The sequence below is a fragment of the Pezoporus wallicus genome, unplaced genomic scaffold, assembly GCF_028554395.1.
Source record: "Pezoporus wallicus isolate ANWC-B61680 ecotype Strahan unplaced genomic scaffold, APGP_CSIRO_Pwel_v1 contig_227, whole genome shotgun sequence".
In the NCBI taxonomy this organism is placed as follows: Eukaryota; Metazoa; Chordata; class Aves; order Psittaciformes; family Psittacidae; genus Pezoporus; species Pezoporus wallicus.
In genome coordinates this window covers 13,899,631-13,926,825 of record NW_026635704.1, presented here as the reverse complement: position 1 = coordinate 13,926,825, position 27,195 = coordinate 13,899,631, and the positions used below count along the sequence as shown (strand labels likewise).

Sequence of the window (27,195 nt, the reverse complement as noted above, 5' to 3'; positions counted from 1 at the left end):
CATTGTGCAGTCGAATCAGAGCTCTCACACCGATGAGATCTCACAAAGGCAGAACTGGTGCCTGAGCTGTGAGCCAAGCAAAAGCAATTCCTGGGATGTGAATGGGTACCACCTCTGGCAGGGTATGGCCAGCATTGCCTTGGGAGGGTGGCATGAGGACACGTGCATTGCAGCTCTTGGCTTTACCTGGTGGAGGACTGTTCAACCTCCTGTACAGTGAAAATGAGAAGAACCCGATCCATGCAAACTGGGTAGGATAACCTCTCAGTGCATCTGACTCACCCTGTTCTGCCTGGAATGTCACCTCTTATTTAAAGTAACAAGAACGAACTCATCAGCGTATGTGTGCATATGCATGTCTGTGCCAGAGATCAGACAAGGCTAGGCATATAAAACTGGCTGAAGTGAGTAAGGGAAATGCTTCTGCAGGGTATCTATGTTTCTAGCCCATCATCAGACAATGAATGCCCAAATGAGCACAAGAAAGTAAATATAGCAAGCCAAATTTGAGCCGCCTTCTCTTCTGCATCCTTAAAAGAGCTTGTTTACTTCTCAAGCTCATAACTCCTAGAAATCAGCCTCTGCATTTTAAGCATAGATACCTAGGCAACAGGGCATGATGCAGATACTCAACAAAACTCAAACCTCGCCTTTCCCAGGGTTTTTTTTAATGTGTTAGCTTAAGATGTGTTGGCCAAGTTCTATATTCAGAAGTGAGACAATTAATACTATTATTGTACAGACAGTCTATAGCAAAGGATACGGAAAGGACCTGATACAGGCATTCTTGCTCTTGGAATTATCACACATCTTAGTGTGAAACCTCACCCCAGATTTAGGATGGCTCACACTTTCGGGACAAAGCCACCAGCTTTTCTGTCTTGTCTATTGAGTGGCTGAAGACATGAACATTATTCCCATCTTATAAAAGGTTTCAGCTGCCAGGGAAAACACCCCATGGTTATTCATCACGTTTTTATTAAAGGGTTAGCCAGATGCAGTCCTGCTATCAGCTCAAGAGAGCTATTAGGGCAAATTTCTGCCTGCTGTACCTCAGCTGTACCTAATGGCTCAGCCATGGCAGGAGCGAGCCCACTGCATCCTCGCGGCAGGAAAACCACCTGCCACACGGCAGCATTAGCTGAGCAGATGAGATGTACCACTCTCATGTAGGGGAATAACGAATTGCTTCCCAAGCAAAGCAGGAGCTGGCCATGAAATAGCTGCTTAACCAGTGATCTCGTTTGCATTTGGTTTTAGTCCTGCAGGTTTGCTCCCTTTAGGTTAAGTGATGGATGCCCAACTAAACGTAAGATGATTCAATTTTTCTGCTTCCAGGCACCATCAGCCTTGGTAACCCCAACTTGCAGCCGAGTTAATTTCCCCATTGATTGCTGCTTTGCCAGGCAAACAACCAATGCTGGAGCTGCACAGGCCTTGCATAACCCCTATCAAACCAGTTTTTAATTGGCGAACAGGTGTCTTTCTGCGTATATTCCTCACAATGACGACCTTAGGAGAGCGTTCGTCATTCCTCCTTCGTGCATTTATACATGAACTCAATTAATTTGTGAGAGCTTAGATCCGCAGAAAATGTGTTTCTGGTGAAGTGTTCTCCAATATGCATGTGACTCAGAGCGAGTGAGGAGAGGATTCCCTGGAAGCAGCGCTCCCTCAAGTACTAATTACCATCTGCAATAGCTCCAGTATCAGCCTTTCAGCCAAAACAAACAGGGCTGAGCCGTTCGGTCTGCCGGGGCACTGCAAGGGGCTCTGGGCAAACCAGCCGAGAGTGAGTGCACAGTTAGAGGTGGCAAATGTAAAACCAGCTCTGGAGAGCACATAATGGCATCTAAAAACGCTAAACCACTGCTTTGGCACTTTGCGGAGAGGACAATAGGGTGGCTTTTCAGAGCTGAGGCCTTTTGGGGGGGGTTTAAGGCTGGTTGCACCTGCATAATATCTATGGTGATGAAAGCAGGGTCTTACAGAGCCAGCAAACTTGCTTTTTCACATGAAGGCAGATGTGAAAGAAGCGTGGAGACAAAAGCGTAGATCTTCAAGGCTTGCTAAGCACCTGATTCCTCCTGACAGCAGCAGTGTTGTGTGTGTAACACCACCGGGGATTTAAAGCTACTCTCAGTGGCTTTAAAAAACAAGGCAAGAAAGAAAAAGAGAGTAATTGGGATGAGCAACAGTGCAGGGTGCAGGAAGAGAGGTATGTCTGCAGGGGAAGGGGTACAAATGCTTTCAGTGTAACCAGGAAGAGTTTTGGATGTCCAAAAGGAACTATTTGACATGAGCGAATCCCACCCCGGAGATCCCTCAGTCTGGGCTCCATGGCAGCTCCCATGGGAAGTGAGATTGCTCTCACTGAGGGTGAGAAGCATGCTTTCCAGGGGAGCAGTGGCCCCCGCTCCACGTGGTGGGGCGGAACAGCTTTTGGGGAGGTTTCAGGTGTTCCTGTTTCGCCCTGGTGTGAGACTGGAATGCCAGCAAAAATATAAGGACACAGGTTCAAGTGGGTGAGGAGCAGCCTCCTGTCCTGCCATCACCCCAAGGTGCTCATGGTGGAGATAGGAGGAGCAGGGAGGCTTTGTGCCCCATGCTGGGTTCAGGGGAGGCTGTTGGGAGAGCTGGGAGCTACAAAGACCAAAGGCTGTGAAATGTAGGTGCACACACTCACATCCCCAGACTGGAAACCACTTTGACCCATACGTTTTTTAGACAGGAATGTACCAAGTGGGGCCAAATCCGAACCCAGCAGTAGTAAGAAACCCACTCAAAAAATGCCCTTGCAGGGTGCCTCTGTTGTGAGAGAACACGTGGGCTGCATGTAGCACTGGGCTACAACAAGCAGAGGAGAAGAAATGCTAACAGCGAGGCCCCTCTGGCTGACAGCATAACAAACAGCAGGCCCAACCCATCTGCCATATGGCCACTGCTGAGTGCTATGTGAAAATACGTAAGTCATTAGGAAATTAATTTGCTGGTGGTAAATTATGTTGTATTAAACAGCAAACGACATTCTGCAGTGTCGCATACCAGTGACAAAATGCACCATGCACTCCTCCATTTCCTACCAAGACACGGGAAAGCCTTTTCCACATTGCCTTTCTTCTTCAGTCTCTATTACCTCCAAGCTGCATCAACAGTCTTATCTCAAAGTTCAGATGATGTGGCTGCACAATCGCCCTGCACACATCCTCCAGCCTCCAGGTTGCTTCCCCAAAACAGCTTTTGTTAGAGACCTCCAGCATGGTGGGCCCTCAGAAAGGCTTATTCCGCTCTGGGACCCATTCATCATTGGCTTGTCCCTCTCCTGGGGAAATGGGAAGCCAGTGAGAGACACAACCTATTTCTGCTGCTTTGTGCTTCACAGCCAAAGGCATGTTGGTGCCGTGCTGGCAGTGTGGGATAGCTGTCCTAATCCACAGACAACTCAACCAGTGGCAATCACTCATGAGAAAGCAAAGGGGAATCCTTAATCTGCAGATTATCCAGAGTATTAGACAGGATGATCCTGAATCATATGAAATTCTTCAGTACATTTTTTCATTGTGGAACAATAGAGATTTCCCACATAACACATTTCTGTGAGTTTCCATGACAGAGTCAGCTTTGTATTCCTGCGACATTCTCTTAAAAGGGGTCATCCAGAACTAAAAGCTGCTTGCAAGGAATACACAAGTGTTGAGCAACGGGCCTCCCAAGCAACCTTTGGAAGAGTGGCCATAGATCACGTGCTGTTGAAGAAAACTCCCAGGTGCTTTTAGAGCGTTCCAGATGCTTTCAGTCACCTCATTCAGCAGCAATGCAGTCAAGGTGCCAACTTTCCAGATCTAAAGACCACTTCTTTATATTTTGTTGTTAAAATCTGATTGGTTTTATCTTATTATTTCATTTTAGTATTTATATTTCCTTTCACAAATGAAACTAATTTGTTTCTTCCTGCTGAATTGGTTTTCCTTGCGTGGAGCAGAAAGCAGCTAGAGTAACCAGGAGGCAAAGAGGAAAACAGCCTTTGCCTATAAATTAGTCTTCACTGCCTCCTTTGCTCCCCAAAGGCCATAGGCTGATTGTGGGTTAGGAAGAAATACAGCAATTTGGGATTATGCGTGGATAAAACAGTTATCACCATGAGCTTGTGATATGTCATCCTGTATTACGATCCTGAGGATATGAATTTGGCCTGGGAATGTGGAGGCAAAGTTCAGCAGATCTGGAAAATAATTTACAGTGTAAAATGATCGTCTTTATTGAAGAACTTCACTGAGTAGACAGGGGAATTATGGCAAATAAACCCTGGTGATTTATAGGCTACCACAGCAGTCAACGTCAAAGAGGGAGGCAGCAGCCTGGGTTTCATCTGCTTCCCAAGATATTGGGATATGTGTAAGCAGATAAAGGATATTTCTGTGTGCTGCTACTGCTTTCCTTCCAACAGACCCCACTCCAGTCTGATTTATTGGCCAGCTAGCAACGCTGTGGTAGAGCTGGGGACAGTGGCTGGCTGCATTGTGACTGCCACCATGGGTCAGCAGAACACCCCCAGCCACCTGCCTCATGGACGACTACCAGCACCATGGGTAGAAAAGTGCAGATGGGTATGGCCTCCTGATCTTGCCATGCTTGGAGGTACCTCTTCAGGACACAAATTGTTGCTTTAAGTAGGAGCTTTTGCTTTGCGAGTCCGTGCTCCTTGAGGTTAGCAACCAGCTGGAATTACCAACACCTGGTATATGGAAAGACATCTTAAAAGTGTAGTTGGGAAAACAAAGACTTCACATCTTCCTGCAATAAAAGTTTACATGTGGCTGTGTATGGTAAAGCCATTAAAACGCACCTCTTCCAAACTCTTGCTCCTGCTAAGGGCAGAGCCAGGGAAACAGTGGGTAAGAAAAAATACACTATTGTAGATAGTTCACGTTCCCCAGGACCAGGATCCCCTCATAGCTCCATACCAGGACTCTTGTCAGACCCCTGACAGGCTCAGGGTGATTTCAGTGCTGTCAAGTAGAAGGACAGGTCTGTTTCACAGACCAGGAACTGCATTTTCATGTTATGAAACTGCTAAAGACAAGAAGAAAGAAGCAACCACTTGGTGGCAGGTGCTTGGCAGTATGATGCTCAAAGTGCTGGGGAAAGCGGTGGAAGGAGTTCTCTTGCATGGAGGTGAAAGAGTCAGTGTGGGTGAAAGAAGTACTACTTGCTGCACCACAGGGACATATTTTCTTTCCCTACTGAGAAAACACTCGCTTGGGCTCCATGGAACAGGACTTCCAAACCCCAAATAAGCCACAAATATGATGCTCCATAAGTTACTTTTAAAAATCTTTTTAATGAAGAAATAATTCCATTCCAAAATATAGACACACAATTAAATAGTTTAATCACTTCAAAATATAACGTCCCCAGTAGGTTCCAACACACACACACAACAATACTTAACAGCAATACAAAAACCCCATACAATAGCAGTTCTGTTACAATACCAATGAATATCATGACATCTTTAGTGTCTGTATCTGTCTCAACTGGTGTCAAGTACAGTAGTTTCAAAAATGTCTTACAGTTAGTAGCCTCAAGATGTAACTCTTCATACTTAGATTCTTTTTTTTTTGGTTCAAATGTAAAAATGCCCTTTTGTCTTCAGGACACAGTGGAGTGCTTGTTGTTCACAGCTCCATCTGCTGAATTGAACCAACGTGATTGCAGCAACCCAAGGTTGCAATATTTACAAGGTCTATCTACAGTAATTGCCAAGAACCAATAAGGATGGGAGAAGATGACTGAAAGTAAAGGCGGACACACTTATGATAAATTATGACGCAACAATCTGGCTCATGCATATAAGAAAATACATATTATATCACAACAAAGGCCACACACCTTTTTTATGCAGTTTAGATAACATTACTACTTACAGACAACCCATTCTCCACCTTCGCTTTGGACATTCAAGGACCTTATAAATCTTCACATCCCTGTCTCCTGATTGCAAACACTGGTTTTCCTCCAGTGACAGTAAAACCACCTGGAGTTTTGACTGCTGTGGTGGGCCACTGGTAGTTAAGAGAAGGCCCGTGCCAGGGACCTCTTCTGTAACTCTGTTTTAATGACCGCAAACCACAACCAAAACAATATTCAACAAACATACAAAGACCAGCTGGGTGAAAACACAGCCAGCTCAACAGTTGGGAAATGCTTAAAATAGATATCTAGAGAGCCAAGTAAGAGGTGCTTAATCTCAGGGCTCTAGGGTGTAAGGGAGCCAGGGCTCTGCTGGGGATCACTTTGTTGGCACCAGCCTGAAAGAAAGGCTCTTGATTTGTCAACTTTTTCCTTACTCCTAGTCTGGAAGCCCTTGCAATGGATTTATTCTATTGCATCTATTTTAAGCATAGCGATAATGAGCACGCAGACACTAAGATGACAGTACAGGAGGGATCTATTACTCTGGGTACAGTTAGACATGACATGGGTTGAATTAGTCAGCCATTGCTTGTAGCTGTATTCTAGCTTGATTTATTTCTGTTCAGGAAATGCTCGTGTGGAATCCTGAGCTGAGAGCAATGTCTGCTGATTCGCTGGAGTAGCTTTAAACATGGAGTGCTAGGCACTAGTGGAGGCTAACCCATTCCTGAGAGGAGGCTGGAGGAGGGGGCATCAGAGGATATGGTGCCTGCCTGCCTTGCCAGGATGGCACATACCCCAGGAGCAAAGACCAGTGATTGCAGAAATGAAAAGCTTACATAAAGGTATCTGGATGCCTTAGTATGCATTTAGATGCCTCAGACCAAGCCCAGATATGCAAGGAGAGGCGGACAAGAGATCTGCATAAGCAATAATACAATATGAAAGTGAAAAATGGCAGCAGCTCTTTCATACAGATACTCATTCCCTAACACATAGTGCCCAGGGAAACAGCCACTAGCCTAGAGCATGCATGCAAACAAGTGGACTTACTGGGTCGAGCTACACTGCAATCTCACATAAACACGGCAGCACACATCCACGTCACCATGAAAGCAAGGACAGACAAACCATGATAACCTGCTTTAGATGGGTACCTCATCACTCGCTGTAGGCAAACTGTGCTGGTGTGAAATATCTGTATGAAACACTACTGTTTTCAGGGCTGTTAGTGTCACTTCAGGTCAGCCAGATACTGGAAGCCTAATACTGTGTGTCAGGGCAGTAAAATTACATGAGCACAGAGGTGATCCCAACCTAACACACTGTGCTCCTCAGGAGGGCTGAGCATGTAACATTGCACTGTGTCACTGACCGGCTTCTGGTCTAGCTGTTCCTGGCCTGGCTCTGATTTTCTGCATGGCAGCGCTATGTGCCGTATATACATAATCTTTATTTCCAAGCAGTACGCTGTGGGGAGGACATTACAGCTAGTTTGTGTCAGTCCCTGCTCTGTCGGTATCTGTAGGTTTGTAGTCACGGCAGCGCAAATGCTTTTGAGCTAGCAGTATCACTGCCTTATCCAAAATGGCCAGGTAAGTCTCTTTTCTCCTGACATGCCTTTGTATCAGAAAAGTACTAAACTGGACAAAACTCCAGTTCTGTAACTGTATGCCTGTCCTTCCGACAAATTCCACCACTTCTCTTGTGCTTTTCACTGATAGCTATTTCTCCATCCAGCTCTGAGTGAGTCTCAGTACACATTTCCAAGAGTGCATGCAGAACACCTGGTGGCTGGCTAAGGCAATACACATTCGGAAATAAAAAGAACAGTTGCAAGCGCACTTTAAGCCTGTACATTTAAAGCTGAAGGCCTCGAAAATAACATTTGGGGTGGGGAGAGGAGGGGCGGAGAGATGGAAAGAGCCGTTTTGTTGAACACATGCTTACTAAAGCTAAAACATCAATGAAACAATACCATGGAGGATTATACGTAACATCAGTCAGTTCAGGGATCTTATGGCACCTGTGGTTTATAAACAGCTTTAGCAACGAGTATTTCAAAACATAGTTCACAGTTTTAAGAAGATCTGTGCTGATTTAAAAACTAGATTCTATATCATTTGAATGTCACCTTTTGTATATGGTATCTATTTGGAAAAAAAATATTTACACTAACTTCTATGGCTGATTTGTTAGATTATTTTGAAAGAAACATTCCTAAGTTACACATTAGCCCTAAATTAGAGACGTTTTTTATTCTTATTAATTATATTATTATAATTATTATTTTAGTACATTTTTTGTAAGTCTTAATTTAAAGACTTGCAAACAAATTGCAAATATAGTCTGGTACTTTGTTTGTCTGGGCTACTACATATATACACTCAGGAGTATAATCATTCACTGTTAAATGCATAATTGTAGCTTTTTATTTCTTCTGTGGAAAAAATGTACAGTGTATAGTAAACTGAGCTACTAAAATCTCAAAGTATTCAGAAATCAAGTTTCTATCTATAAACAGTATTGTCATTGTAAACTGAACAGGTTCAATATCATGTGCAAAGGGTTTACGTGAGTTATTAATACCGCTATTCTTTGTAACAGCAGTACTTACGTCAGTCTGTTTTCTTCACTGGTAATGAGCCATGTTACAGAAGATGCAGCTAATGTAAGTTAGCTTTAAACAAAAGTCTTGTTGTCAAAAACACACATCTACAAACTACAACTCTTAGAACAAAAGTACTGTGCTACAGTCCTCAGAACTTAGTTATGTGATTTTTTTGTCAAGAGACGCTGCACCTCTTGGTTCCACTCTTCTGTGAAGTTTGCAGCTGAGTTTTCTTCATCGTCTGTCCGAAAGCAGCTCTCCTCATCATCAGTTCTTACATAGCTTTCATTGTCTGTCTGACTGCAGCTTGCCTGTTGAGAAACGTGGAGGGAAGGTTTTTAAACAGTGCTGGTTTAAGATGCTGCACCCAGACAGGTAGAGCAAGTATAGCCTCTGCCTGCTGCTTTATTGAGGAAAAAAAAAAGAGGAGCTGGACAATTCCTGTGGTCATACCTGAAAAAAAGTGAAAAATCCATTCTGCCTAGGTGAGACATAGGTATTTGAGCTGCAAACAGAAAGTTACAGGGCACGTGGGAAGTTGGAAACTTCTTACCGTGGCTGAGAAGACTGTTGCCTGCTCTGCTGTGGGAACCTGGGGTAACTCAGTCTGCACTGACACAGATTTGCAGATGGCCCCTTTTTCCCCTTCCATTTTTCTCTACAAACAGATTACTGGTGGTGAATTCATGGATTATTCCCCTTGTATGCAGCGTTCAGCCACTCAGTTAAGAGTCACTCACCATCATGAGCTTCCTCTCACATGTAAACATCTCTCCTTTGATTTACATGCATTGGTATGTTTTACTGTGTCTAAAAAGAAATGTAGTTACTTAAAAGAACGATTCTGGGTGTTACAGCTCACAATCAGCCTAACCTGCTGCGGCACCAGTTTCTCCCTGGTGCTCCTCCATATCCTGGAACATCAGTAAGTATCTTAAATTCCTGTACTGGAGGCATAAAAGTTTTAGTTGGTAATGGAAAATGCTTGATAAACATTGATGCTCTTTCTCAGAACCATGTCAGGAAGCAGAGTCGGGTAATAAGGCAAATTTTTGCTTTTGGACATTTATCATAAAGGTACTGTTTACACACTTGACCCTTTCAAAGTTAAGGAGATCATCATCCTTTTCCTCTTGAGACACCTCAGACAGAAATCCAATCTGCACTGCATGAGATATGATAACAGCAGCACAAAAGCCCAAACACCACTGACATGAATTCTTTTCTACTTATTTCAGGTATAAAGCTGACAAGACATGAAATGCAAATTACTTCAGTAAAATAGAGTTAAATTAAAGCTGATGAATGAAGAAAGGTCAGGTAGTTTTTCTTTCTTCTTCTCCTTCCTAGACACCATTTGATTGTATTAATTATTCAAGCACAAATGCTTCCATCCAGTTCTTTAATACCTAAGCATGCCAAATGGTATGATGATCTTATTTATCTCCTTGTGTCAGGCAGTTACAGAAGACATAGCATTAACATTTTGTTGATAAATGGAAAGGAAACCTGCACTGCAAGCCTAATGAGAAGTTCATAAAAAAATTCTGAGGTACATTTTAAATGAGTATTATTTAGAAATCAGCCATCATCTGTACTGCTTAAGTCTGATTTAGAAATCTTAATAAAGGCATATTTCGCTCTTCTCAATTCAGCCAAAAAAGAGCAAATGAAAGGCATGCAAGAGGTCAGTTCTCAACTGCCTGAGACTGATTTTTAAAGAATCATTTTCAGGGTTACCTAAATATAGGTACCTCTCGTATTTCTTGATGGTATCATTACAAAGCACGAGAGTAAAATCAGAGTGGCTTATGAAACACTGGATGCACTAAGACACATTGATAGTGCTGCTAAGTATTTGGGTTTACTTTGAATTTTCTGGATAAATTACTTCTCCTTAGTGGAGCATGGGGAGGGTTATTCTGAATTCTCTCAAGGCTGTTCACAGCCAGAACTGGGATAGAGATTTTCATACAATAAATAATAAGTACTAATGAACCTCAGAGCTCTAAATTCACTATAGCACTTTGGAAATGCTAGAATCACTTGCAAGTTGAGACTCAGTATTATCTGTCATGTTATAAAACTGTTTCTTGACCTTTTTGTGTCTTAATTCACAGGTTCTTTTCTGATCTTATACTTTTCTGTTATTTACCGTTCAGGGATTTTCAAAATCCATCCCTCCTAATCCTCATGTAATTTCAGAATTAAATTCACAAAACTAAAGTTGATTCTTCCCAGTCAACTCGGTCACAGTTCTTTTACAGCTTTTTTACACCTACACGCTAGGAAGAGGAGGACTTAAGGAGAAAAAAAAAGAAGAAAACCAAAATAGAGCTGAGTGAATGTAGCAGACATTTTTGAATATTGTTGTGCTGTCAGCCTGCTGTTATTTTCAAATGGAATGGTCCACATAATGCTGGTTTTTAATGTATATGTTCAGGAAAAAAACCCCAAAACAAAACAGAATGAGTTGCTGAATCATTTGGCTTATGGATGTGTACAGTTCATCCAGTGCCTGCATCCTGGTTCTTCACCACTGCATCACTGACCTGCGAGGAAGAGGCTGGAGGAACTAGCTTTGTTGAGTGAGTGAAAGGAAAAAACTAAAAACCACGAGGAGGGTGGCACTGCATGGGGGAAATTTAGCTTTTCTCATCTCCTTTTCTCTTGTAATAATGCATTTAAATGCATTAGACATGACCAACTAAAATGCTGCTATGCCAGCACTAAGAAAGCACTGCTTTAGAAAATGTAGGAGATTGTAGGTCTCAGGGGAACACGTTCACTGCATGAGTCGGCAGCTCTTAACTGGAAATAACAACTTTTTAACCACTTTCAGAGATGGGGCTTTCTACTCCCACTGGCCATCCTTGGAAAAAAAACAACAGCTATCAAAGCGCTAAAGGCAAAATAATGTCACAGTTGCATAGAATTCATAGAATGGTTTGGTTCGGAAGGGACCTTAAAGCTCACCTAGTTCCAACCCCTCTGCCATGGGCAGGGACACCTTCCACTAGACCAGGTTGCTCAAGGTCCTGTCCAACCTGGCCTTGAACACTGCCAGGGATGGGGCAGCCACAGCTTCTCTGGGCAGCCTGTGCCAGGGCCTCACTACTCTCATAATGAAGAGTTTTTTCCTAATATCTAAAAAAAATGTTCACCTAATTTCAAGATCTGCCTAGAGCCTGCTGGAAACAAGTGCGAATTCACTGTTAGTCTATGAAAAAAACCAACAAGTGGTATTAAAGTACATTTAGCATAAACAGTAAACTGAAAATGTGATTAAACTATGTTTTATGTATTACTGGAACCACTTGCTGGCCTAGGAATTTGTTATACTACATGTTATTTCAAAGTCATTTCTACATAACTGTACAAAGCACTTTAAAAAATGAAGATAGACTGCAAAACCCCTTAATTAAATGACATCAACACCACTTGTCCACGACTGATGAATGAGGAAATGAACAAAACTCTGCGGCTGGCTATCAACAGCAGTATCATTCATAACAAGCTACAATAAACTGATCTCATTTTCCCTATCTTTTTATAAATAAGCACAAATCAATACTGTTGTGAGATGAGAAAGTCTGTTGGCTTTCTACCTCATACGGCCATCTAGGGCCATTCTGACTGTATTTGTACAATCACTGATTGAATAACATTACCTTAGAAGTAAAAGTCTTGTTGCAATTGCTAAGCTTCAAGCAAGAACCCAACATAAACAGCACAAGCACTTTAGATATCAGCTATTTTGGGTTTATTTTTCCAATGCGATGAAATACTAGTACTGAATAAAATACACAAGATATGACAGCCTTCCACAGTCACAAGAGAGTAAATTTTGAGAACACTAAGCCATGCTTATCACGTGTAGATACGTTTACCACAATGTACCATAATACAGTGTTGTTCTTATGGATACAGGTGAAACGCTGAGTTCACCAGTTTTTGCTGTTAGTTTCTATAGGGCCAGGTTTTTATACCTGGTGGGGGATGTTTCAGTCTTTGCTACTGACTGAAGGGCTCTCACGGGAGCCAAAAAGAGTTTCACTATGAAATTAACCAGACCACAGTGCTTAAATAAATTATTCTTGACAGTTTCAAAAGGTTTCAAAAGCATCGGGGATATGAGGTAGCAGCTCAGTCTCACATCTCTGCTGAGATCTGATTTGAGACAGGATACGCTTCCAAGAAAGCTAGGCTGTACGGCAGTATGTGTTTTCCCACATCACTATCTTAACAGTGCTTCCTAATAAAAAAAGGAACAATTTTTTCCACTTAATATTGCAAATGGTTTGTCTGAATGTTATTACCTTTCATAATTGTAATTACATTCAATTATATATAACCTTTCTGCTACATACAGTTATACGCTCATACATTGCTGTTGAAAGATCTATTTTCTTTTTCATGTGACCTATAACTGACAACTGCAATAAAACTGAAGAAGAAAACTTACTTTTCCAGCTGTCAGTGTTCAGGAAACTCTACACGGCTCATGTTTATAACAAGGCTACTGAGAAAATGAATGCAACCTGAAGGGCAATGTTAGAAGAATTTTTATGAGCAGTTATTTGGTTTTTATAGTACTCTGGGTATTGCTGTTTATTTGCTTTTCACATCCATTTATTCTGCTTTAGCTGCCAGAGACACTGAGACAGATGCTTTGGAAATACCTAACAGCTTTTAACACTCAAGACTGGCAGCTGCTTTCATAAGATCCACTCTTTAACATCCAAATTCTACTGTCATCAGAAGCTGCAAACCCCTTAAATCAGGGTCAAACTTTGCCATCAAAACTGCAGTATAAATAATGAAGTCAAGCATAAAATATGACACACAAAATCTAGCAACATGACCATGTTCCCAACTTGAAGTGTCTGTTTGACAGTAGACCTTTGGTTGCCTTTAGTTCTGGCTTTGAGGAGGAGACTCAGTTTGCAGACCAGAGGCAGACCTCTATTTTGATTTCTTCCTTTCTGGTCCTGTTATCCTGTGGGTCAGTGTTAGAGTAGGATGGATGGCAATGTCCCACTGCCGTCTTCACAGCAGTCTCCTAGGAAGTCAGAAATGCAGAGTCCATAGCTCCAGATGAGGCAAGAAGGCAATGTGTGGTCTCCCATTTTCTGGGCAAATGTTCAGAATAACAAACTACTTCATAAAAATAGCCATTGTCTGACTCCCTGAGAAAAACACAGTTGCTGAACTTGGCATTAAACTCAGCGCTGCCAACTGTGAGGTTGGCACGTGTGAGGAGAATGACTTGAATATGGACCAGCAGGGAATTCATAGACCTTCTTGCCTTATCCCTGAATTGCCAGACTCTAGCTAAGAGCTGAGTATCTTGCACTTTGGATCAGTGCATTTTAAACTCTCACAACACATTTAAAGATACCTTCATGGCTAAGCAGCTGGTGGATTGCTTTCTGTAGTATTTGCCTCACTCCTGCTTCCCATACTAGAGTAGATGTTTTGGTCTCATCAGGAATTACTTATTTCAGTTACCCTGGGAAGACTACAGCATTGTAAGGAACTTAACTCAGGTTTCCTGAAATGTAATCTGATTCCTTACCTTCTGGATAAAGGTTCTCTATACTGGCTAATATATCCTCAGGGATGAAAAATTTGTTTTCTCACTCTTAGAGTCAACAAAGGAAGAAGATAAAAAGTTGATGGCTTAACAGGAATCCTCAGGACTAGGACCACATTTCATTAAAAATAGAAATGATTTAGAGAGATTACTGGACATCCTAGCACAGGTTAAGAGAAGTGAGAAACAGCATTGCAGAACAAGGTGCACTGCAACAGAAATAACACATTATGAGGATTAATTCCAAACATTCTTCTAAATTATAATGATACTTACTTGAGAGGAGAGAGAGAAGGATATTGCACTCAACTTTGTAAACTGACCTGTAGATAACAAAGGATAGAAAACAAGAAGATGACAAATTAAGCCAGTGAGCAGCCAGGCAGTGTATTATTCTGAAGAAAGCCATGCACAAGCCTAGAAATAAAGGGAGCAATTATGGACCCAGAAAATAAACCCAATGAAAAGTGTCTTACACAGCACATCCAGCAGAAGACTGTAACATGAACACAACTGGTAGCAGATGTGGGAGGATAAGCACTGTTAGCATTTACACTTGTGCGCTGAATGTGGTTTTCTTCCAGTACAGATACTTGTTATTTACAACGTGCTTTCAAAAAAGAGAAGGAAAGAAGCCTCCTTTGAGGTTCCCTGTCCCAGATTTCCTTACGTGTTTTGGGTTTTCCACTCATACTTTAATACTAATTTAGAGTTTAGCATGAAAATCTTGTTTGGATACAAGGTGACACAAAATAACAAGAGTGGGTTTTGACCAACCATCTTCCATGCTACACTACATCTACATGTTTTTCTAAATGTGCTGTTTTTACACAAAGTGAGACATTTAATAACACAAAAATGGTTACCATATTGTTACTGAGGTTACCATTCTGTAACCTTAGTAGGAGTTTCTCCTTGCCGATTTTTTCAGCTGACAGTTGCATTACGATAGCTACAGCCACCAGCTTTTTTTGGCTATCCAGATGAATGCAGTGTACATGTGAGTACAAACAGCAAAATAGCCTGTAATAAATTCCAATGGTTTGACGCAAATTAGAATAGTTGACCTGGCCACTTTTCAACAGGATACCATAAACAGAGATTTCCCACTTTGCCTTTGTGTTTACAAGTAGATAGTTGTGTCCTTATCTCCAGAGACTACTCAGTGATGCTAGTAGAAAAAGGAAGAGAACAGCAAAATACCACAAATTAAGTGCAAAGTGCAGAGAAGGAGTCAAAGCAAAAGCACTGTCTTAGGATCAATGTGCCAATCTCATTATCCTAGTGGTCCCTACTAACTTAGTACCTCTTCTTGCTTCCTCTGAACCTGTTCCCTAGTGAAAAGCGAATCAAAAGGGAAGGAAGAAGTCCTTCCCAGTATATTTGAGAAGGACTTCTTGCGCATTGCATGCTTTGGGTCTGTGGTTATCAACTAAAAATACTCTCTACTTTCAAGTCACTATGGTCAAATCATTGCCTGAGAGGGGCTGACAATTTTACAGACAGTAAAATTTCCTTTGGAAAAATGTTATTAAGCAGAACTTGTCTAGAATGAGGAGTTTCTGTTCCCTCAGGGAATACATCTGTGAAAGAAAAAAAGCCTTTCGCTTTTTCTGTTTGTTCTTTTCTTTCGCTCTCTCCTCCCAGTGGAAACAAATGGTGTAAAACAATAGGGAACAAAGTTCACCTGAGTCTAGCCTTGGCTGACCTGAATTCAAAAGGAGTTTTATTGTCACATCAATAGGGAGATTTCCTCCCCTTGTTCTGGGAATACTGTTGGAAGACAGTAGAAAAGCTCTGTCTTGACTGAAGTGACAGTAACACCCGGTTCTATTGAGCAACATGTATAACTTACCCTGCACAACGAATGACCTTATTTTCCAGTGCACATGGGTACTCAACTTTGTGCAAGAACAAAATCCCGTTGTAACTTGTGAAGCTCATGTAGCACTGTTGCCATATATTGCACTTCCATACTGTAATCAAAGTGCAGTCAAAATTGGTCTATTGCTCTTTCAGGATTATATGGAATTTTAACCAGCAATAGTAATATTTATTCTTTGATGCTTGACAGCTGTCACTATTGAGGTACGCCTTCTTTATAACTACAGTTACTTTCCATTACATCAGCAGTAGCTGCTCATCCTGTTCAGAAGTTTAAAGGCTGTCATTTTTGCCATCTCCTATCCTGGATTAAAAATTGTGAACAAAAAAAATCCATGTCACCCACTGTTGCTTTAAGACATAGTCTGTAGCAATTCTGCTCCTGTTGTCATGTCCTTAAAGACCTTTGCAACGGAATGACTTTTGGCAGGGTACCATAGGCATGTATGTAGCACACCTAGGTAAACAACAGATGCTCACATCAGCCTCCAAACTATCTGCAATTTTGGTTTGAGTCAATGAATTTATCCTAGCAGCTTTACAGAAAAGAAGACCAAAAGAGCAGCCATTCTTCATTAGATCACGAGCCTGTCAGTCCCAGATTCTTGTCTCCAAAGTGACTGGCAGTAGATGCTAGAGAAAACTACCTGAAAAAAAGGCCAGATTTTGTTAGCTCCCAGCAAACAGCAGTTTAAAGAATTTTTGCCCAAGTGTTTTTGAACCTCATTTCCATACACGTCATCTATCAGTACCTGCTTAATCCTTTCTTTTTAGACCATTTATACTTTTCATCTCTGTTATGTTCTGTAATGATGAGTTCCAAATTTAACTGGTCACCATGCGGGAAAATAGTTAATTTTGCTTGCTTCAGCTCTGCTCCCAAATAACTGAACCGAGTGTGCCCTCCTACTGACATTACTACCAACATTATAAGAATACATTTCACATTAGGATGTTCGCAGTCAGGCTAGCCTAAAAACTGGTGATAGTCCATTACACCAGGTAGAATTAGAGAGCATTACGCAGACAGGACAGGATGTCTACAAGAATTCCAGCTTCACCTGCAAATTTGTTTTACTCACACTTCTGAACAGATGCCCTTTGAAAATCTTCTTAGGGGGTGTTTAATGACAAATCCCCAGACTTCCCTATACTTTTTGAATACTCAGTTCTCTGGGATACAACTGATTTCAAACCCTCCCCTCTCATTTCAGATTCCGGCAATGACAATAACACACAGATTGTACTTGAGCTGCAGTTCACGCTGGAGAAGCCATTCTGAATGTTTTTAACTACAAGAGAAAAAAAAGTAATCTAAATCTAGCAAGAACTCAGCTTGACACCACCAGAGACAATTCTGTCCCACCTGATGCCCTAAGGACTACTGCTGTGTGCCTCGGGCAGTGTGGTCTTCCAAGATATGCACAAAGGTTAGATGCATGACAGTCAGTAAAAGAGAACAGTAGCAGGTTCTGGAATGTGGCTGCTCTAGTAACTGAGAACACATCACGCCGCAGGGACTAAGGTTAAGAAGGGCACTGGCCAGCTATGGTGTACTGTTTTTTCTCACTTATGGAGATATATGGGCAGCTGGCGTCCTTCTCCCACCTGGTATGCCTCATCCTGCAGCTTCTGCTTCAGGTACTCCTCCATTTTCAGTTCATTCTCCAGCTGACGGACAGAGTCATTCTCATAATTTTCATCATCTGCTCTGACATAGGGGTCTCCATCTTCTGTAACCCTAAAGAAAATTACCAATAAATAGCCTCCTGAGATGAGTGACATTCCGAGTCAATAACACTTCCCTTTACTGTAACTATGAGGAGAGTGGGATGCTTTTACACCAACACATGCTCCATTGGCTAGTATTTTCCTAGAACTGGAAAACACCTCACCTATTTCTTCTCTCCAGTGCTCTGATATTGATGAAATAGACAAAAGGACATACCCTGCTGAAGGTATTTTGGGGGTACAGCTCTACAGAACTGCGTAACAAAAGTTCTCAATAACTTGGTACAAAGAGGTTGAACTAAAAATAACTGGAAAAATGCCTATTGTCTTTGATAAGAAGATTCAGGTTCTAAAAATAAATTGTCTTGTAAGTCAATTGAGTTGGTCAATAAAAAGCATTCTGTCTTTTTCATTTAAAAACTTCTTTTTTTCCAGCAGCCTCCAACAGGCCCCTTAGTCTGGATACGAAGGGAACAGGACTGCAGGGCATAAGAGAGAGCACAGCTGTCCCACAGCCTCCATGCTGCTTAGTTCTGGCCTTTATTGTTTACAGTGCTCATTACTATCTAACCATGAAGCTGTTCTTACTTGGATGCACGCAGTTTTTGGTGGCAATCAGTTAAGAAGGAGAGGAAACACTGTTTTCAACATATAAAGAATGAGATTAAGAAGGCAAATTGAGCAGGTACCCACATGTCACTGCGGAGGGAGCCGGTGGCAGCAGCACTGTGGATGTACCCTGGCTTCCGGGCATGGATCTGTGCAAGGAAAGCCTTCTCAGACGTTGGGGATGGAACAAGGTCATCAAAATGAGTCCGTCCAAATTCGGAATCCACATTGCTTTCTGTCTCGCTGCCCACTTCTATGAAGTGAAAGGTGACACATGCTTCCATTTAACTTTCACAACAGTGTGTATACTTGGCTGATCCTCTAAGGATTTCTCTGTCTTTCCAACTTTGAGTTCTGCCACCTCATAGTGAGTAACATATATTATTCTACACGTATCTACAGAGCTAACAGTTTTCTTCTTTTGGTAAGACAGAGTAGTGACGCCTTTGCTTACCTTGGTTATTAGGTAGGATATTTTAATGAGAATACCACAGACAACATTTTACAACAGGTCCTATGTGTTCTATACTAAATGAATTTCTAAAGAGTAAAATCCCACTCCATGTGGAATCACAAACAAACTTCTCAGGAGTTTTCAGTGTACCCAGCTGCATCTCTCTGCCCATAGCTTTCAGATCTGCTGTATTCCTGAAGCTGCTATTTAGCTGTTTGTTTTTTTTTCTAAAAGCATAAAAAGCTTTGAAGATAACATCATCCTGCTTTTTTGCTGGTTTGTATTTTCCTGCCTCCCACTTCTTCAAATAGATGTGAAATGACTATCCACCCGTGTTAGCCCCACTCACCAGAATTTAGTTCTTTTACCAAAGAAGACATGGTGTTGGTGATTGAATCTGCTGCCACCAGCAAATCATTTCTTAAGTTTCTTCTTGCACCTGAAGCAAGAGACAAAGCACAGCGTTACTATTCTTCACAAGACATATGTTTTCCTGTTGAAAGCAGTTTTAACCCTGTTGAAAGCTGCCATTGTGATAACTCAGAGTATCAAAGTCCTTATGAGGGACACGTGCAGAAGAATTCTCTGCAGAACAGCCTCATTTACTTATGCTGCATGCAAGAGCAGAAGCCTACCCTCATGCTTCATTTAATCACAATGCCAGATATGTGGAGATTATTCACTGCCATCAAGCTTTCATTTGTGGGGTGACACCAGCAGAGCAGGCCTGGAAGATTAAATCCAGTGTGAACTCATTGACAATGTCTGTGCAGGAGGAGGGAAGAAATTAAGTGTTTTCTCTAAGTTCCCACAGCTCTGTTTAATGACACCATTATTGCCAGGTATTTGCCAGATAATTATGGCAAATGTTGAAGAAACATACTTGACCTCATTGAGACTGAGATGGACTTTTCTTCTCCACTCCCTCTCAGCCTCTCCTGTAGCTCAAGGACTTTCTTGTACACTCCATTCCATAATTTACTGTCTCTCCTTTTTTTTTTATTTTAATAAGGGGAGCACTATTGACTCTCTAAACAGCCTCAGGCTGCTTTTAAACTCTTTCTAATAATGGATCTAGAAGTGCTTCCCTGCTGAACCTGGCAATATTCCCTTAACCATCAATCATGAAAGATTCTTGTGAGCTGCATGAAATACTCCTTCCCTAGGAGCAGACTGTGGGTAATGCTTGCTTAATTCTCCCAAATCCCAAACGTAGCTCCTATTGTAGCTGAATAACCAATATATCCCACAGAATCTATAATCTTTCAAACTGGATTATTCACAGGAATTGTCAGGATTTGACTGCTGTAGATTCTTTAAAACTTGCTGAATGCAAACCAATACATTTAAAAAACTTCCCCACATCCTAAAGAGATTTTTATATATATATATATATATATATATATATATGTCTATCTCCACTAGCAAATGGTTACTGGAATGTAAATTAAAGAAGTTAATCTCTCTCTTATACACACAAACACTGGAGACAGCCACTCCCTCTCTAAAGTGTTCTCAATTGTGTATCTCTCAACTATGGCAAACACTGTGAAAGAGAAAAAAACCCAAACCACAAGAGAAACTGTGCTTTAGCTGTGGCCTGTCCGCATTATGTACAGATAGGCAGACGTCTGTTGGTGGAGCACAGAAAGGAGCCGTAAAATCTCAGCCTACACCTCCTCTCACAAAATTGTATGTCAAGATGTGACAGAACAGCTGGCTTCAAGTTCTTTGGGTTTGACCTTCCTATCTAGAGAATATGGTAAATAATGACATAAAGCTAGATATTTATCAAATGCAGCAGTTTTTAAATGCGATCACTTACGTTTTTATATTGCTTTTTATCTTGAACAGAACACATTTATATACTTAAAATCATTTGCCTGAGGCAGCCTTAATGTTATTTATGGATATTTTATTGTGGCCACTACTTCTCTTACTCCCAGCTCTGTAAGAAACTATCCTAAAACAGCATAGGGGTTAGTGGTCCATATATTTGCCTGTCTCGAATTTTTTCATAGCAAAGAGAGGAAAAGTGTATCTTGCCCATTTCTTTTGCCATAGAAAATGAGATATCCAGCAATCGGTTATGTTGAGACTAGGAAATATTCCTTGGTTCGATACATGAATTGATTAGCACTTTAGTGGAAACTTCTTGATTGTATTATAGATTCAACCTTGTCTTAAGATACATGCACAGAGGCATAATTCCTACGAAAATCAAGAGGAAGGGTGCATGAAAAGGCTGAACTGGGCTCCTTGGAACAAGTACACTTCTACTGCAGCAGAGGAACTCCAGAGCTCCACATAAACTTGATTTGTACTAAGGAAACAGGGGAAAAAAAAGATTCAAATAAAAGAATTGCAGTGATATAAATATTTTAGGAGAGAGCAGATTAGAGAATATTTCTTCGTGCTTTAGTACTCAACATAATTATTTAATCTGTGGCCTTAGAAATTCAAAACAGTTTAAAATTTATTGTTGCTTGATGAAAGAGTGGAAAGAGGAGTGAAAACACTGTGCAGCCTACGGCAGTTTTCTGGAAACGCAAAGGAAAGGTTCACTTACACTTCAGATAAAATTTCTGTCTGGTCTAGCTGGACCCTTCTCAGAGGCCCAAAGCAAAAGACAAGGGTCAGCAGTCACAAACTGCATCAAGGGATGTTCCAATCAGATACAAGGACAAAAAATTTACACATTAAGCATGGTCAAACACTGGAACAGAGGCTGTGGAAAATTCATGGCAAGAGCCATTCAGAACTCAACTGGTTAAGGTCCTGAACAGTCTCATCTCACTTTGAAGCCCTCATTCTTGGAGCAGGAAGACATGGTGACTTACAAGAGTCTTTTCCACCTGAACTAATCCTATAATTGCACCAGCTATTCTTTGCAAAGTCTTTATTTAAAACCGAACACAGTGACAACGCCTTGCTGAAGTCAACAGCAATTCTTTTAGTTAACAGAGTGCTGATAACTGGCCTGGCCATCACGCATTGAAATTCCCTCTTACCACAAAATCTGTTAATTGGCATCATTGTCCAGTTTCTGCTTACCTGCTCACTTTGACAGCAAAATCTGATGGCTGACAAAGTTGATTTTCAATGGTAAACCACAGTTGTTGCATAACTGTTTTGCTTTGTTTTGATTCATACCATGCTATTCAGGAGCTCAGTTCATTTAGAAATATTTCACAAGAAATAATGATTCTTCAAACAGTCTCCAAGTATCTAGACAAGCTATTAATGAGACTTACTTTGTGCAAAGGCTTCCTGCACATCTCCTCCCACCCCAGTCAGAGAGTCCTGAGGTGCATGGGTTGGGGTGGAGCAGGCAGAGGCAGACCTGATGGGCATTGGAATTGGTCGACTGATTGTGTGGCTGGGCGAGGAGCGCGGGGAGCCTGCCCCTTGGGTCTGAAAAACAATCACAAGGGGTTAAACTGGTCTTTGCAATAGCCCTCTCTCGCTACCCTTGTCACCCATCCCTCAGCTCAAAGGCATCATGCTCTTTGCAGGTCTGTTAGATAATGTTAATCTTGCTAAAAGAAATATACGGAAGTCAGCTGTTAGTGGACAGCAATGCTTCTGTGGAGAAAAACAGTAAGTAGGAAAATATGAGTCAAGATCTGACTTCCTTTAAGCATGGGAAAATGTCAGGCAGCTAAATAAAAAAAAATCCAAGTTAACCAAAGTATAGAGCTCCTCTCTGCTCTCTTCTCCCTCTCACTGCCCCCGTCTGCACGCATGTTTGATAAAACATAATCCATTCAGACTATGAGAAGGGGAAAGATTCTGGCGCTGATGAGGCTTTCAGCCTGGGCAAGGGACTGAAACAGCCCCTTTCATCAGAGTGCTGCCATGAGAGCTGATCACAGCCCTGCCCTCTGCCTCCCTGCAGGAGAGGGTCACAGTACATGCAAGCTCTCAGTCACATAAAGTCCGACACTCACAATAAATAATATAGCTTTCTGCTTTTTACTCGGGGCTAGAGGACTATTTTAAGCTGCTATTATATCATACACTATTAAATTGTTTGCTCTACAGGATTTACTGACGCACTCCCAAAACACCGTGGGGATAGGGCACTATAAATTCCTGCTGTGGGTTCAGTGGCTGGAAGTGAAAATGTTTTAACACCAGTCATATAAAACATCATGCTGTTAGCACCTTACAGTTAATATCACTTAGCTGAAATTTCAAGCAGACTTTACAAGAGTCGCTTTTACAAATGCAGCTGGGTGAGTGATACCAAGAGACACAGTGCCCCTTTCACCCACTGTTTCAAACCCCCTTAGAACATGCATCCACATAAGGAAAAACAGATGCTGGAGTCCACACCAAACTGCACATGGCTTTTGACAGTGTTTGGTAAATGGCAAGGATGGAGGTAGCTTGAGTGCTGTTGAATGGGAACTGCAACACATGCCCCATGTTCACAGTGAAAAGTAACCTGAGGGCTCGTTTTTCCCTCACCTTGGCTTTATTTTGAGGATTCAGGAGGATTTCCTAACTCTTCCCATGGTGTTTATTTTGACTCCTGTAGTGGCTGCCACTGCAGCCCTGATATGGCTTGGCAAATGTGCTCTAAAAAGACAATAGCAGCCCACTGCAGGAGTACTGCAGCACTGCCCTTGAGATTTTTATGAATTTCTGCCCTGGACCATAAATAATGTATCAGAATACTGAGCTATTTGTTCTTTTCTCCCATCACCCCTTTCTAAGAGTCATTATCACCAGAGAGACATCAAGGGCAAATTAGGTTTATGAGGAATAAGCACATTACTGATGGGAGAACGGAGGATTTAATACTTATAATTTCTTTAATGATCAGTTTTAGAACATTTAAATGATGGATGAAAGAGAAGTCAAATACATAAAGGCCAGATGATCTCCTGTTTCTGGAATTGTCTGTACCCACTGCAGCAGAAATGCAGGTCTCTGGTTCTCCAGAGGCAGGGCACGGAGGAATCTGAAGATGCTCCAAGGTCCTTGCAGGTCGCACCCCTGCACATCAGGGAAGATCTCTAGCTATCTCCTTTCATTCTACGACAGGACATGTTTCATCCTCTGTGAAACAGATTTGCTAAAGAATTTCTGGTTCCCTCTTTCACTTGCCCTTTTTCCTCAGCTCCCCTCTGCCTCTGATCCCTGTTATTGTTCTGGGCAACACCAACAGTGGAAACTTTCAGAGAAGATGAGGAAAAAAAAGGACAAAATTTGCTTCCTATAGTCAAGTCACATTAAAGGAATGAACTTCAGAACAGGCATTTTATTTACTAAAAATAACAGATAACTGCCAGTACATTGCTGGAATTTTCCCACAAGAGAAATGTAAAAGCTGCTGCACACCAGTTCTTACCCTGTGTCTGTTTTGCAGCTATGACTGAGATGTTGTGTTTATGATAAACAGTGCTCTCTTATCTCTAGCTTTCAGTGTCAGAATCAACTGTTTGGGAAGCGCAGGGAGATGAAGCATGTGGACTTCCCTGCCCCTTAAAAAAATTTCTCTTTATGCTGTTTGGGCAGTATCAGACAGAACTGAAGAACAGCAAGTTGAAACAGGCAGATATTAGAAAATGCCTGATTTCAGAGAGGTGAACATTTTAATTGTGTTGTACTCTAGACCCACCCCAGCCCAATTTTGTGGGAATGGAGTGCTTATTAGGATTAGATTCCTACTTACTGGTTATCAGCAGAAACGTGGTTTTCACAGGCCAGAGCTCATGCCCTGAAACCTGCTGTAATAATCTGTAGCAACTTCTTGGTATCCTCAGGAGAGGTATTAAGCACCAAATTGCTCCCAAACTTTGGCAGCCCCATTCACTGAGGAAAAAGCCATACTGAAAGGGGAGCTTCAGCTTTTATGTTGTATTTGGATGCAGATATCAATGTTCTTGTGTCTTTAGGAAAAATTTACATGTATTTTATTTAATTCACCATCCCTAGCCACCTCCTATGGATTTTAAGTTAACTCTTGTTAGACAGGAAAAGATTTCCCACTCTCACGTGTCATGCATGCTTAGGATAAAACACTCGAAAAGAAAACTAGCTTTACAGGAGCTTTAGTCCATTGCTCCCTCTGCCGGAACTGAACTGGGATGACATATGGGGAAAGCCGGTCTCACAGCCTCATCAAAGACACAGATGTTAAGAACTCATTATTCTTTCTTGAGGAAGGGCAGTAGAGAAATAGAAAGTTCATAAGCATTACATGAATTGCCAGGCTGCTCATTCCAGTTGAATTCCTCCAGAAATTAATTCAATCCTGCTTCTCTCAACAGATCATGAAATGGCATAGCATAATGGGGATCATTTAATGGAAATTGTGAGAGTAATTCCTTAGCATCATCACCTGTTATTCAGTGAGGCTATTGCTCTTGGAAGAAATAAATCATATCTCATAACAGCCTGAAAATGTGCTTCCATTTAAAATGTACTTTCACTTACACTGTTCAGTGAACATTTTATATGACAGGGAAACTCTGGTCACGTTGGAAACTTTTCTTTCTTTTCTTTTGGGAATGGAAGGTTGTTTAATAATGAGGAATCAAAAATGACATCCCTTGCATGGAGGTGATGTCTGGTCAGATTTAATTTTTGTGTGCAACAGATCGATGCTCTACAAAACTTAGCCAAAATGTTAGTTTTATGAAGGTGAGAATTATCTACAACCTCTGCATGCTCTACCATAGGTAGAACACCTCAGACTTGTGGCTGTACCTCTGCTGCTGAACGTGAGCGGAAGCATGTTTTATTAGAATGAAACACTGTTATTGGACTCATAAATCAGGCTGCTGTCTCAAAAGTGCTTTTTTCTTAGCTTCATATATTTCCAAGATCCATTTCAATACAAAACAGCTCCAAAACAATTGTATTTTCTACAATTTACCATTAGTAATATAAATACTTGACCTTTTTGATCTAGGTGGCAGAAGCTGTTTAGAAACCACATTATTCTCCTGAGGACTCATGGAACTGTTAGCGTCAGTACCTGCTTTAAAAGATGTGTCTGATATTTTCTGGACAAAGTGGGATTTCAAACTTATTGCCCTGGTCTAATTTAAACTCAGTTATGTTTCTCTTCAAGTTCCAAAATTCTCATTACATTTTCAAACCTCTGTCTATGGTAGAAGTGTTCTTTAGTTCATATTCTACGTTGGTTTCACTACAGTTGGGTGGTAGTTTCCATACTGTGCGTGTTCTTACTTAGAGGAGTGAGAAAAAGATCAAGACACCTTGTAGCCATGACTCACTTTCTCAAGGGCTAAGATGTTTAATTGTGAAAATTGCTCTAAGCTACTTGAAAATAACGTGTGAAAGAATTGCAAACTATTAATTTTGGTCAAAAGAACACACACACATTTCAAGCAAAGGAAGTAACAAATCACAGGAACACAATCACATTTAGGAGTTAGTGAGGCCTCCAGTAAGGAGGTAACTTACTACCTGTTTCAATTCTTCTTCCTGAAGGGAAATAGGATCAGCATATGAGATTAGCCAGGATGTAAGTGAAGAACAGAAAACAAAGCCATATTCGGAGTACAGGGATAAAGGTACAGTTGGTACTGTTGATAGTTGAAGATATGTGACTGTGTTATGGTCTGACCTCTGCATACTTTGAAACACCAGAACTGCGCAAAGCGTGCAGAAAGCTACTATTACCTCCTACACCCCACAAATTTTCTTTGTCCAGGCAGTGGACAGCAGGCAGCCCTAACTGCTACTTGTAGCACCGCAGCATTTCACAGTCTACTTCCCAAAAACCTGCTGGCTACTCAGTGGGCTCTGAGGCTCAGGTGCCATCAGTTCCTGCATTGTGGGTGCAGGAGCCTGCACCTGAGGAAGTGCAAATGACAGAGTATGTCAAAATCATCCTTTGATGCAAATCCATGCTGCTAAATGGATTTCAGTGAAATGCTTTCTGTTTTTATCATAGCCATATCAGACCCAAGTTGCACTGAATTTCCATGCACTCTTTTTATCTGCCTGGGCAACAACAAAACAGGCTCTAGTGCTATTCAGAGCACTTTCTTCTATGTGAATAGAAGAATGTCACAGAAATGTGAATTTCTAGCATTGCCTGTCCTAAGGCACATCAGATAAAATAGGGTTGGACTCTGCAAATAAAGACACATTTTCCATCTTGCCCTTGTCTGTCTTAAAATGCACATGCTTTTTGACATCTTCATTTTTAACTGAGATCCTTTGTTTCATTTGGTTAACCCTTGTTTCTCTATTTATGAAAATGACCAAGTGCTGCTGGGGAAGCATCTCTAAGATCGGACAGTTAGATGTGGTTCTCAAATTGCCCATCTGACACAACTAGCAACTGAATGGGCAAAGTTAAAGGAACTAGCAAAAGCAATTCCGTACTGTCAACTGGTAATAGTATAC

General features: G+C 41.4%; 1 protein-coding gene across 22 annotated transcripts in view; it reads right to left on the bottom strand.

Moving 5' to 3' along the window:
• Positions 1-5,321: 5,321 nt before the first annotated feature.
• The window catches only part of DTNA (dystrobrevin alpha), a 229,614-nt gene continuing 207,740 nt past the window's right edge, over positions 5,322-27,195 (bottom strand). For 17 of the 22 annotated variants that reach the window (XM_057397718.1, XM_057397719.1, XM_057397715.1 and 14 more), the window contains 5 exons: positions 22,056-22,215; positions 19,151-19,240; positions 18,432-18,600; positions 17,616-17,748; positions 5,322-8,838 (listed from right to left, as the gene is read on the bottom strand). In XM_057397718.1, the coding sequence (XP_057253701.1) occupies positions 8,683-8,838; positions 17,616-17,748; positions 18,432-18,600; positions 19,151-19,240; positions 22,056-22,215 (708 nt within the window). In that variant the 3' untranslated portion in view covers positions 5,322-8,682. Of the gene's footprint in view, positions 8,839-14,399; positions 14,447-17,615; positions 17,749-18,431; positions 18,601-19,150; positions 19,241-22,055; positions 22,216-25,326; positions 26,266-27,195 lie in introns of those variants that run through there. The other 5 variants (XM_057397731.1, XM_057397735.1, XM_057397722.1 and 2 more) reach the window with 4 other exon arrangements.